Source organism: Mastomys coucha, unplaced genomic scaffold, assembly GCF_008632895.1.
Source record: "Mastomys coucha isolate ucsf_1 unplaced genomic scaffold, UCSF_Mcou_1 pScaffold22, whole genome shotgun sequence".
Classification (NCBI taxonomy): domain Eukaryota; kingdom Metazoa; phylum Chordata; class Mammalia; order Rodentia; family Muridae; genus Mastomys; species Mastomys coucha.
Window position 1 is genome coordinate 166,282,018 of NW_022196905.1, and position 14,527 is coordinate 166,296,544.

The window sequence follows — 14,527 nt, forward strand, 5'->3', positions numbered from 1 at the left end:
CAGACAACTCTGGGAAATGTAGTTTAAAAATAGGGGCTGATTCAGGGTACACACTTGAAAGACTAGAACTCAATGAATAAGACCAATTGTCTAAAATAACCTTTTCCTATTTAATAATGCAGATATAGTCAAAGGAATTGGGCATTAGTATTTGCTATTCATAAAAGACCAGTTCATATATTTTCTCTTTGTCTGGAGTGCTTTAAAACTGCCGATACTCCCAGCCAGAAAGCAGCCATCATCTAATATAAATGTGTTGGCTTTGGAGGAGACACCCTTTAGATTCTTTACATTGGAGTTATATGGGACTCATAATAAAAATTAAATCTGTTTATTTGTACTCTTTCATTGTGACTGAACTTGTAACCCTGGCCATGTAATTAAAAAAAAAAAAAAGTCAAGCACATAATCTTGGATTATCCTTCTTGGATAATCATTAATCTGTCCTTGTTCTGTGAAACCTGTACAAATAAAGGAGCAACCTGATTGCTAGTCAGAACGGCAACTTGCATGGGGCCACCTTGCCTGACTCACACACTCCCCTCAAGGACTCCTTCTGTCCTCTGCAGGCCACCCTGTCAAACAACAGCCAGGCCAGTAATGGCCCCCGCAGAACAGCATGAGAAACAGCTAATTTTCTGACAACTTTCTATATGTATATAATCAATTTTGGGTACTTTCACCCCCTCTCACCCTTTCTCTCTTCCCATCACCTCATTCCCTTCTGCAGAAACTCTTCTTCCAACGAGCCCTTCCTATCTCTTTAAAAATCTTTCTTTGACCACTGAGTTTCCTAGTTGTTGCTTGAATGATTATGAGTTGGGAGTTATTCACTGGGCAGCTCACCAGCGGTCATGCCTCTGAAGGGAATTACTTGTCTTCCCCTACATCTGGCTAGCTGCCTATGTCCCTCAGCGAGGGGAGGGGCCTCGTGAGCCCCTCCCTGCTTCTTGCCAAAATGCTAAGCAAGCCTAGTTGAAAGCAGGCTACTGCAGCTGCCCTGAGCAATGGAGGTGTGGGGACCTCTTACATTCCTTCCGTCCCTCTTCCACACTGTTTCCTGAGCCTTGGTGGGGCCAGAGGCTGCAGAGGCCTCATCTAAGGCTGAGTACTACCATCCCTTATTCTCAGTAACTCTGACCAATTATGGCTCTCTGTGGGCAACCACTGCAAAAACTAATCTCTGACTGAAGCTGCCAGGACTGCTAATCTATGGGAATAAGTATTTAGAAGAACATTCTGTCTGTTTGGCAAAGTGACCATAGCGGCCTCCCCTTTGGGACCTATAAATTCCCCAGGCATGAGATTCTTGACCAGAGTTATAGTACCAGATGTGAGTTAACTCCTGTGGAGCAGGCCTCAAGTCCAATCAGAAAGCAGTTTAGTTACCCCTTAATACTCATGACATTATTGCTCCAGTAGGCACATCTTGCCAAGCAGGTCATTCTTGGAACCCATGGTTCCAATGGTGTGGAACCATTGCTGGATTTTCTCCCTCAGCAGCCTGCCAGTGCCTTCTGGCAGTACAAAGCTAGACTACATGGAGAAAGGCTCTACTTAGATCTATTTTCATTGCTCAGTGCCTTGTAGCCGAAGTGTGTGGTGCCTTCCATCAGAGTGTCTTACGTTCTTGTGCCGGTGGGCAACCAGAGATATTGACCACAACCTATAATGTTTTGGGGGTTCTCTGGAAAAATCCTTGACTGGCGGCTCACAGGGAGGTATCCCAAACTTGAGATGGGGATTTTCATTTGGTACTTTAGGTTTCCTTCTTGGAAAAACGTTATCCATCCATCCAAGATAACAAGCAAAGATGGAGAGTAGGGCATGAGCCCTTCTACACCATTGGCAAGGGGCTTCCATGCTACCCAACTGTGTCACATCTGGATACAAACCCCCAGAGACTTTTTCCTGTAGAGATAACCACACACTCATATTGACTGTAGTATATTCACAATAGACAAATTATGAAATTAACCTCATGAAGGCCAGTGGATGAAAGGATAAAGAAATACATCTCTATGAATCTCATTCAGTCACAAAGAAGAATGAAATTATACCATTTGCACTAGAGGGCTATGGCGTTATATGAAACTTGCCAGAAAGGCTCAGAGTAAGTACCCACCATGGCAGGAGAGCAAGTGCTAATATTCAGCTGCTTTCTTCCCTGTAGTCAGTGCCAGAACCCAACTTATGGGATGGTGGCAGTCACGATCAGGGTGGGTTTCCCACCTCAGTTAAAACTTCCTTCAAATGCCCTCACAGATACGCCACTGGTGTGTTTCCTAGGAGCTGTTAGCTCTACCAGGGTTGATGATGAAAAGGAACTACCACAAGTTCCCTTTGCTCAACACTGTGATCAGCATTTGTTACTTTTTGCCTTTCTGGAGAGAGCCATTCTGATGGAGTGAGATTTCATGCTACTGTTTCCGTTTATATCTCCTTCGTAAGGAATGCTATTGAGCCTTTTTTTTCCCCAGCCATTTGTTGGCTACTTGTATTTCTTTTGAGAAGTGTAGGTATCATGGAGCGAGTAAAAACTTCAGGGGCTGCTGGTAGATTAGAGGAAAGGAAAGGATGGGTGAGACAAGCAGAGGGTACTCCGCATGATGCAGTAGTAGTGGGTGCTGTCGTGCATCCTCAAAGCCAACTGCTGGAGGACACTGAGTGGTTCTAAGATTCTAGTGTTAAACAGCAGACTTTGGGTGACAATAACCTGGGGAAGTTTATCATCAGTTACAGTGAATATAACACCATGCTGTGGGACACTGACCCATGGGTGGGGATGAGGGAGTGTGTGAGGAGGGGTAAGCATGGACTGGCTGGGACATGAGTTGGATTAGGGTGCATAATATGAAATTTACAAAGAATCATTGAAACGATTTTTTTAACATATGCTTTTCTGTAAACATGAAGATGTATTTTCAAGAGAAAGACAAAATTGACACTTTTTAATGAACCCATAGACTCACAGACAGCCTAGCTCCCATTGTAACAGGATAAAGAAAGTCATCAGCAGTCAAACTTAATCAAAAATGTTTACCAACACTAATTATAGCTGAGCTTGACTTCTCATTTCAGCTCCCAGGTGTCAGCTGGGTTTGACACATTGTAGACACCGAAAGAGACCAGTAAGTTAATGACGCAGAGAAATGCTCATGATGCATGGTGCCACTTACTCCATTCCCGCTGCACCTGGTGTCTGTACAGGATGCTGACTGAGCCTTAACGAATCTTGACTCTACACACACGCCATTTATGCAAATCTAAAGAAAACAGAAGCAAGTTTCCAACTCAGAGGTTTCTAGCCATCTGAGCACTGTAAATTAGAAATTCAATAACAAGACCACGACTATTTACTACTAGGAGGTCCTGCACCATTCCGAGTGTTGATGTCATACTCTGATTTAGTTTAAAATATTTTTTTTAATTCTGTTGACATTTGTTTTCTGACCAGTGCGATATTTAGAGATACACCTGTTAATCATGGAGTATTTGAGATTAGCCAGGGACTTCTATTGGGTGATAATGGTGGCTCGCCAATTGTAACAAATACACGGCTGTATTGTGAGTGGCGGAGAGTTAAAATTCAGGAAGAAATGCAAAAACCATGCCAGCACTGAAACTTTCCTATGAATCTAAACCTCCACTAAAATATAAGGGTTGGTACTTTAAACAATGTTTCAGTGGTCTGGGAAATCCATAGCTTTAATAAGATACAATACAACATGCTTCTGCAGGAACACAGATGTGGTCAGAAAGTAAACGAGATTTTGAGATAAACTTATTTCCTTTGAATTTTCCACATATTTGAGTTGGGATCAGGGATTCAAACTAAAAATGATCATAATCAATAATAGCAGGCAAGTTATACTTAGCTTAAACTATGTGCTTGGCATTGTTCTATTCATATTATGTAATCTCCTTTATTTTCCACAATAGCCCTATTAAATGCTGTTGTTATCCCCAAAATTACTAATTCTCAAAACATCTCACACTGTTCAGGTAACTTATAAAATGCCACATAATAATTCTAAGCATCCTGATTTCAAGAGTGGCGTGCTCTACGAAGCCACACAATCTAGGTGAACTTCTTCTCAGAGGAAAGGTAATGCCCCATGCTATGAAGGACTTATATTTCGTAGTGTAAGTAGAAGCACAAAATATTCCCAAAGGTTCTTTCTTATCCCTCTGCTCTAGGCCTCAAGGCTTGGCATGGATGCCTTCACTCATTATGGTGAAGTTCTAAAGGAATGAAACATTTCTATTTTTCTCTATTACTAGCTGAACATCAGTGAAATGTATTCATTTCTCCCTCCAAACATTTAGAATTACACGGTGCAAATCCAAATTTGACACTTGAAGGACTCTGGCCAGTATGGTGATTGTGGCTCTGGCAGGCCTTGTCCTTCTCCCCCTAAAAACCCTTAGATCACATTCTTAAAACTAGCTACCCTCCCCCACCCCCCAGGCCTATTCCCTTATTTAGCAACTTCCTCCTTCTGAAGCTGATTACCAAAGTCCGGCTATCAGAAGCCTCCTTTGACTCACCTAATTAACATGCCCAACTAAAATTAAACATCTCATGCTAACACAGGGCTCCCCATTTTAGATTTCTAAACCATTTTCCTATGGGACAAACCTGTCTCCTCTCCATCCAGAGACATTCCTTTGTCCCCATCTGGGACAAATACCCCTCCTCCCTCTCTCTTATTCCCTTTCCCTTCTTTCTTGTCCATGCTCTCTGTTGCCTGGGGACAAATAAATCTCCTTTGTCCTGAGAACTTGGTCTTGGGCTCTTGAGCAAATACCGATCTCAACAATACTTTAATATGAAAATGCTGACCAAAATAAAAAATGAAACTAGATTTTTTTTTTTTTTAAGAAACTGCCTTACCCTATCAAGATCACATATAGCACCATCTTTAACCCTAAGAGGATCTTCGTCGACGCTTGATCCAAAGTCCACACTTATGCACACTTTGTCTCTCACAAAAGCATAGATCACGGAAGCGGTACTGTTATTGGGTGGGTTGTAAGGAACTCGGCTAGGGTATGTACAAATTAATCTCCCACATATGAGATTCCTGAAAACATAAAAATGATTAGTATGCATTCATATCAGGTGGTTATTAGAAGTGCTTTCTAATGATTCTGTATTCATGCCAACATAAAGATATCATGTGTTCATATAAACATTTAAAACAAAGTTTAGACACACTGATGTAAAGAATTCATTGTTACTCACAGTCCCTTTGTTTGCTCTGTGGATTTTACATTTACTATCAAGTAATCAATGAGCGGTAGAGAATAATGAATACATTTGTTAGATGTACCCTCAAGGACTTTACTACTTGAAATTAAACATGATAAAATCCCATTATAAATAAAATGAATCTTTATAAAAATTTAAAATAAGGTGTTATTCTAGCTTATCAGTTTCAGAAAGCTCCATAGATATTTACAGAGCCAAAATTTGCAAGTTAGTTATAACCAGAAAGCATAATCAATTCAAGGACACATCAAAGAAGTGGCATGGTTAAGAACCTACAAATGGCTGGGCCAAGCCAAACTGCTCTGAGCAACCTGCTATCCCAGGAGGACCTCCATTTTTCCACCACCTCTCCTCCACCTCCATCAGACTCCTGAACCATACAGGTAAACTTTCCTTCCCCAACCCATTTTCTCTGCTCTCTGAGCCTACTGGGCCAAGCCACCTCTCAGCCCACCTTCATTGGACCTAAGGCTCCTGAACCATATAGAACTGCAGTTATAGGACCATGTATCCCAAGGATATCCATCATAGGCCTGCCACACTAAGACCATCCAAGGTTGACCCTCTTCCCAATACCTATTACAAGAACATCCAGGGACCACAACCATCCAGATGGCTAAAGGCCCTCACAAGAACACAATCAACAAGAGCCAGAGCAACATGATACTTCCAAAGCACAGCTACCCTGCTACAGAAAGCCCTGGATACCCTAACATGACTGAAACACAAGAAAATTATCGTAAATCCAAGCTTATACAGATGATAGACACCTTTAAAGAGGAAATGGATAAGTCCCTTAAAGAAATACAGAAAAATACAATCAAACAGATAGAGGTCATTAAAGAGGAAACAGACCCCTTAAAGACATTCAGGAATTACAATTAAAATGGTGAAGGAAATAAATAAAACTGTGCAAAACCTGGAAGTGGAAGTAGAAGCAAAAAAAAAAAAAAAAAAAAAAAAAAAAAAAAAAAAAAAAAAAACCCACAAACTGAGGAAATCCTGGAGATGGAAAACCTAGGAGGGAAGCAAGCATCTCCAACTGAATACAGGAGATGGAAAACAGAAGAAATTGATTAATCAGTCAAAGAAAACATTAAAGCTAAAAACAAATTCCTGACACAAAACATCCAGGAAATCTGGGCTACCCATGACTTAACCTAAGAATAATAGGAATAAAAGAAAATGAAGAGTCCCCACTCCAAGGCCCAGAAAATACTCTCAACAAAAGCCTAGGAGAAAACTTTCCCAACCTAAAGAAAGAAATGCCTATAAACATATAAAAGCTTATAGAACATCAATTAGACTGGGCTAGAAAAGGAAATAATAATAATCAAAACATGTAGTCTACAGAATAAAGAAAGAATATTAAAAGCAGCAAAGGAAAAGGCCAGGTATCATATAAAGGCAGACCTATCAGAATTACACCAAACTTCTCAACAGAGACTCTAAAAACTAGAAGGGCCTAGACAGATATCCTACAACCTCTAAAAATCTGCAGGTGCAAACCTAGACTACTATACTCAGCAAAACTTTCAATCACCATGGATGGAGAAGACGAGATATTTCAAGACAAATCCAAATCCAAATATCTATGCACAAATTCAGCCCTATAGAAAATACTAGAAGGAAAACTCCAACCCAAGAAAGATAACTGCATTCAAAAAACACAGGAAATAAGTAATTCTGTACCAGTAAAAAGGAAGGAAAGCACACACAAACACACATACACACACCACCAACAGCAAAATAACAGGAAGTAACAATCACTAGTCATTAATATCTCTCAACATCAATGGACTCAATTCTCCAATAAAAAGACACAGGCTAACCAATTGACAGGACATCCAGGCAAAACAAAACAGAGAAATAATGAAGCTAACAGACATTATGAATCAAATGGACCTAACAGATATCTATAGAATATTTCATCCAAACACAAAAGAATGTACCTTCCTCTCAGCACCTCATGGATTATGCCTTGTGTCTTATCAGATTACCATGGATTAAAGCTGAACCTCAACAACAGAAATACTGGATGCCTACACACTCATGTAAATTGGACAACTCTCTACTCAATTATCTCTGAGGCAGGGAAGAAAGAAAGAAAAAAAATCGAAGGCTTTCTAGAATTCAGTGGAAATGAGGGTCCAACATACCCAAATTTATGGGACACAATGAAACCAGTATTGAGAGGAAAGTTTATAGCACTAAGTGCCTCCATAAAGAAATTAAGTTCTCATATCAGCAATTTAAAAATACACCTGAAAGCTCTGAAGAAAAAAGAAGAAGAAAGATGGAAGAAGAGAAAGAGGAGGAGGAGAAGGAGAAAACACACCAAAGAGGAGGAGAAGACAGGAAATAATCAAAAAATCAAAATCAGGGCTGAAGTTGATCAGTTAGAAACAAGAAAACAATACTAAGAATCAACAAAACCAAGAGCTGGTTCTTTGAGAAAATCAATAAGATAGACAAACCCTTAGCCAAACTAACCAAGAGACATAGAGACAGTATCCAAATTAACCAAATCAGTAATGAAAAGGGAGAGATAACAATGGACACTGAGGAAATTCAAAGAATCATTAGGTCTTACTTCAAGAACCTGTACCCCACATAATTGGAAAATCTTAGTGAAATGGAGAATTTTCTAGATAGATACCACTTACCAAAGTTAAATCAAGATCAGGTAAACTATAACCCCTAAAGAAATAGAAGCAATCAGTAAAAGTCTCCCAACGAATAAAAGCCCAGGGCCAGAAGGTTCTAGTATAGAATCCTACCAGACTTTCAATGAAGAGCTAATTCTCTAAAAATACTCCTAAAAATATTCCACAAAATAGAAACAGAAGTAACACTGCCAAACTCATTCTATCAGGCCCCCAGTCACCCTGATGCCCAAACCACACAAAGACTCAAAAAAGAAAGAGAACTTCAGACCAATTTCTTTTATGAACTTTGATGCAAGAATACTTAATAAAATATGGGTAAACCAAATCTAGTAACACATCAAAGACATCATCTATCAAGATCAGGTAGGATTCATTCAAGAGAAGCAGGTATGGTTTAATATATGAAAATCCATCAACATAATCTACCATATAAACAAACTGAAAGAAAAAGTTACAGTATTTCATTAGATGCTGTAAAAGCCTTTGATAAAATCCAACACCTCTTCACGTTAAAAGTATTAGAGAAATCAGGGATACAGGACACATACTTAAACATAAAGCAATTTACAGCAAGCCAATAGCCAACACCAAACCAAATGGAGAGAAGCTTAAAGCATTTTCACTAAAATCAGGGACAAGATAAGGCTGGAGTAAAGGAAACAAGTTCATCATCAATGGTTCAGGCTCTAAGATCAATAGTTGATAAATGGGACTTCATGAAACTGCAAAGCTTCTGTAAGGCAGAGGACACTACCAACAGGACAAACTGGCAGCCCACAGATTGGGAGAGGATCCTTACCAACCCTAACCCTGACATAATAACCCATAATTTACAAAGAAATTATAATATCCACAATATCCAAAATTTACAAAGAACTCAAGAAGATAGACACCAACAACCCAAATAAAACAATTTAAAAATGGGGTACAGAGCTAAACAGAGAATTCTCAACCGAGGAATCTCAAATGGCCAAAAAGTACTTAAATGTTCAAAGTCTTTAGTCATCAGGAAAATGCAAATCAAAACAACTATGACATTCCGTCTTATATCCATCAGAACAGCTAAGATCAAAACCTCAAGAGATCGCTCATGCTGGTGATAATGTGAAGCAAGAGGAACACTCCTCCATTGCTGGTGGGAGTGCAAACTTTGGAAATCAATTTGACAGTTTCTCAGAAAACTGGGAATAGTTCTTCCTGAAGACCCAGTCCTAAACATATACTCAAAAGATGCTCCAACATCCCACAAAGATACTCATTCAACTATGTTCATAGCAGCTTTATTGCTAATAGCCAGAAACTGGAAACAACCTAAATGTCCCTCAACTGAAGAATGGATAAAGAAAATGTGCTACATCTACACAAGGGAATACTATTCAGCTATTAAAATCCAAGACATCATGAATTTTGCAGGCAAATGGATGGAACTTCAGAATATCATCCTGAGTGAGGTAACCAATACCAAAAGGACATCCATGGTGTATACTCACTTATAAGTATATATTACCCATAAAGTACAGGATAACCATGTTATACTCCACAAACCCAAAGAAGCTAAACAAGAAGGAAGGCCCAAGTGAGGATGCTTGAGTCTCACTTTAAAGGGGGAATAAAATAGTCATAAGAGGCAGATGGTGGGAGGGAACTGGGAAGGATGGTGGATGAGGAGAATGGGAGGTTCAGGATCAGGTATAGGGAAGGACAGGAGAGATGGCTAGATGGCCATGAAAAATGAATGGAAATCTCCAACTGATGGGAGTGAGGAGAGGGCATCTCCAGGAGGAGACAGAGACCTAGGATAAGGGAGGCAACCAAGAATCAACGGAGGTGACCTTAGATGTGACTCACAGCATTGGGGGTATGGCACCTAATGATGTGACCTCTTATAGCCATACAACCCCAGTGGAGCAATAGAGACACACCAACCCACCCACAAAACTTTCAACCCAAAATTTATCCTGTCTGCAAGAAATGTAGGCATGGGAGATGAAGCAGAGACTGAGGGAATGGCCAACCAATAACCAGCCAAATTGAAGACCCATCCCAGAGTCAAGCAACAATCCCTGACATTATTAATGATACTCTGTTATGCTTGCAGAAAGGAGCAAGTTGTCCTGACAGGCTCCACCCAGCATCTGACTTAGACAGATATAGACACCCAAACAGTGGATAGAGGTTGGGGACTCTTATGGAACAGTAGGAGGGAGGACTTCAGGCCCTGAAGGGGATAGGAACTCCACAGGAAGACCAACGGAATCAACTAATTTGGACCCATAAAGCTCTCAGAGTCTGGAACACCAACCAGACAACATACATGGGATGGACCTAGGCCTCCCCTCACATATGTAGCAGATGTGCAGCTTGGCCTTCATGTGAGTCAAATAACTGGAATGGGGGATATCACAAAAGTTGTTGCTTGTTCATGAGATATGTTCTTCTAGCTGGGATGCCTTGTCTGGCCTCAGTGGGAGGAGGAAGTGCCTTAGCCTCACAGAAACTTGGAAGTGCCAGGGTAGGGGGCAGATATCCGGGATGGGGGGCACCAGCTCAGAGGAGAAGAGGAGGGGGATGGTGGAAGGATTGTGGGAGGGGGTGACTGGGAGGGGGCCAATGAGCTGGATGTAAAGTAAATAAGTTAAAAACAAACTTTAAAACCTAGAAATGGCATGAGCATGCAAGCACAAGTGTGCACACTGCTGCCTATTGTTTAACCCAGTGTCTAGTATGTAATAGGATCTAAATAAATCTTTTTACCGAGCTCAGGGACAAACTATGAAAAATCTCTCTCTGAAGATGTAGGAGAAAGTGAGCTTACCTTTATAACATGGAGTAATGTTCACTTTAGGTAAATGGTTAAAGGGATCATTTTTATAAGCAAGAAAAATTGTAGCTGTTGAGGAGAGGGCCCTGTGGGTATCTTACCGATTTTACATTGGATTTAGGGGCTGCATGATCACCTATAAATAAATGCCTTAGACTGTTATCCCACAGCACAACAGTGTTCAAGCCTGGACCTTTGTTTGGGCTTCAGAGTCACTTCCATGCAGATGTGCTACTTCAAACTGGAATTCATGGTATATAATAAAGATAAAAACTAAATAAAAAAGGATATAACATAGAAAGTATCACTGCTTTGTGTGGCCCACCTCCATCCACAGAATATGTATCTGTTTTGCCGGTCTTTGCCACAGTTGCCAAACCTATCATTTTGGCCCTGGATTTCTTCATAGCAGGCAAATGGAGCATTCTCTGAACCTATCAAAATTAGAAACATATTTAGATTAGATTAGATATTTATGCTTCTCTGTGTCCTCATACACCATGTTTCATTACCTCTATCTCCACTATTACCTAACTCAAAAGGTTTCCTAGTAAGTAGTAAGGACAGAGAAAGAACTAAAGTAAAAGACAGCATTCATGACTAGGACAGAATGCTACTTTGCTACGTTGTATTCATTTCTGTAACATAAAATACAAGGGAAAAGAGAGTTATGGATGAGTGTGTAGAGCACAGGGCTTTGTTCAAGAAAACAACATAGAAAGCACTGTTGCTTAAATAGGAGGTAAGTTTTGCCGAAGGCTCATCACTGGAGGCTTAGTCCTGGGTACCACATGCATCATGGAAGAGCTATCTGCCCTATTCAAGGGACGTATCCACTGATGGATCTGTAACTTAGTGGCATTGATAGGAAGTGCTGGGGGTGGGGGGAAGATGGGTTAGGTTGTCAATCATAGGAGGTGTGCTGATTTGTTTTAATGTCAACACAACCATATAGAATCATATGGGAATAGTGTCTCAATAAAGGGTTCTCTAGATCAGGTTGACCTGTACTTTCCTGCAATTATGAACTGTAACCTGGAATCATAAACATTCATAAATGCTTTCTCCCCCGAGTTGCTTTAATTAAGGTATTTCATCATAGCAACTAGGAGTGAAACTCGCGGAGTGGGTCTTATATGCCCAACATTAGTGTTGGAGACTCACTTCACATCAAACTTAGTTTCCCAGGGGGAGACTGAGACACTAAAAGTGTCTCATATTTTAGAAGTATGAAGTCATCTGCTAGATATTCCCTTAAATCTAGGACATTTACAGAGTCTTCTAAGAAACAGAAGTCAACTATCTAGAAACAAGATACTGTATTTAGATGCTCTGTAGTACATTATTAAGTCCTATGAAATACAAACAGGTAATAGATGCATTTTAACACATTGTGATTCAGAGTAGGTACTAAGGTAACAAAATATAGGGTGGTTACTATAAAGAATTGAGATAATACTTCAAAAATATCGTGGAGCAGTAGAGAGCTTGGCATTGCCTCTCCTGACAACTATTAGAGATAATTAAACATAGCAGAAGGTGATTTTACATCAGGCAAGATGAAGAGCTCACAGAAATGTTAGCATTCTTACCTGATATGGGATATATCTTAGCTTTGACTAATGGGCATTTCAGCTTACTATAAGAAACTAAACCCTGTTTCCCCCCCTAGACTCTTTTATGCCCATTAGTGAGTTAGAAGATGAGGCTAAACTTAGAAATAGCCTTTGAGTCCATTTTCCCCTCCATCTCTTATGTGGAGTCTATCTTCTCCACCAAATTACTTTCCAATGATTCCCATTCACACAACCTACCACCAAAATACAAACTACAATGATCTTTTTAAAACTAAAACCATATTTTTAGTCTCTTATTTAAATATTTCAACTGGTTGATCATCACACACACACACACACACACACTCTCTCTCTCTCTTTCTCTTTCTTCCTATCCTGATACACTATGTTTTAGCCATACTCCCCTCCAGATCTTACATCAGTGATCCTCAGCCTATGATTCCCAACCATGGGAAAACACATATTTCTGATGGCCTTAGAAACTGAGACACTGCCCTGTGGCAAAATTGCAGTTATAAAGCAGCAACAAGAATATATTTATGGTTGAGGGGTTCCTAAGAGCATCACAGGGGCTAGAGAGAAGGCTCAGCAGTTAATAGCACTGATTGCTCTTCCAGAGGTCCTGAGTTTAATTCCCAGTAACCACATGGTTGGCTCATAACCAACTGTAATGGGATCTTATGCCCTCTTCTGGTGTGTCTGAAGAGAGTGGCAATGTACTCACATACATAAAAAAAAAAAAAAAAGATTTATTTATTTATTTTAAGAGCATTGGATGGTTGTGACCCACAGGTTGGGAACTGTTCACGTCTCCACTCCACAAACTGCTGAGACTTCAGCTGCACTTCTCACCCTGGATGCTACTTCCAAACCATCTCTTGACTGGTCCTTCTCAGTGTTCTCATCTCTTCTGGAGCTTCGTTTCCTCAGATAAGGATGGCTGGGACTTGCACTTATAGCAAGTATACTTTCTTCTGCCACCCTGCCTCTGGCTTCACACTACTTGATCACTTGTCCAATTCTGCTAAAACAACTCACATCACTGTGCATTTTACAATTTTAGTCACTTTGATTTATCTATCCATAAAGTTTGCATCGGTCTGATGCGCCCCCCCCCCCAACTGGAATCCAAGCTGCACAGTAATTGGAATCTCCCTGGCCTTAGCATTGTTACTCTCATCGAATTCTTGTCTGTATTCTCAAAGTAGGAAGGTTGTTCCATTCGATCAGGCTACATAATTATTAAGGAGCATACATAATCAGCTAGCATCAAACACGGATTAGACTGGCAACCATGTCCAATTCTCTTTCATATGAATTTGGCAATCAAAATTAGGACTTCACACATGAACTATATCTGTTCTATTTGAAACTATGAAGGGCTTTTTATTTTGCTTGGGAGCATAGCTATCTAGCCCCTAACTATCTTTTTAATAATAACATTTGAAATAAACTCTTTTGTGGACTGAAACGCTAGCAAAGATAGAGAAATTGCAGAACTGGGGCCTGTAGTGTGGGTATAGGACAGAACACGTGGGTTCAGGGCCAGGAGTTCAGTTGGATCAGGAGAAGGCTGCTCTTCTATTCTAGAAGCTTCATGACAGGAGCTACTTCTTGGCATCGTGGGGAAAAGTACCATAACATTTCCTTTTTTAGAAAGGTGGCTGTCAGTGGCCAAGGTAACCACAATTCCAGACACCTGCAGACATCAGCAACCACCAAGTAGCAACCCTCAACCCCAATTCCCTTCCTGTCGGCCTCTCTGTACAAACCCAGCAGCAGTGAGCTCCACCGTGCTCCATTTCCCCAGGCCATAACTCTGCTGGAATCCCTGGAGGCTTGCTGCTTCCAGGGACAACCAGATGAGATAGCCAAGCCCCCAAACCCCTGCCTGCTGGGTTCCCCAATGTCTTAGTCTGTGGGGAGCCGTGAATCTTGAGAGGCATTCGCCATGGCAAGAAGGCGCCTACTTCCGCTGTTAACTCCTAGTGGACAACTGTTTGTGCATGTGCGTGGACTGAAAAGGACGTCATGTCACAGCCCATCCCGGGGCTTTACGTAGGGTAATGAGCGAACAGCCAATCATGAGCAGACATGCCACGCTGTGGGCAGATACTCCGCACTGTGGTGTATATAAGCAGTGCGGATTTTGGGCTCGACCCCTTTTTTCCCTATGGATGGAGAC

The 14,527-nt window shown here is 40.7% G+C and overlaps 1 protein-coding gene across 5 annotated transcripts in view; it reads right to left on the bottom strand.

The window, feature by feature from the left end:
* The window catches only part of LOC116069040 (disintegrin and metalloproteinase domain-containing protein 32-like), a 127,026-nt gene that overhangs the window by 21,433 nt on the left and 91,066 nt on the right, over positions 1–14,527 (bottom strand). For all 5 annotated transcript variants that reach the window (XM_031339329.1, XM_031339327.1, XM_031339330.1 and 2 more), the window contains 3 exons: positions 11,091–11,199; positions 4,898–5,087; positions 3,180–3,266 (listed from right to left, as the gene is read on the bottom strand). In XM_031339329.1, coding sequence (XP_031195189.1) covers positions 3,180–3,266; positions 4,898–5,087; positions 11,091–11,199 — 386 coding nt within the window. The remainder of the gene's footprint in view (positions 1–3,179; positions 3,267–4,897; positions 5,088–11,090; positions 11,200–14,527) is intronic.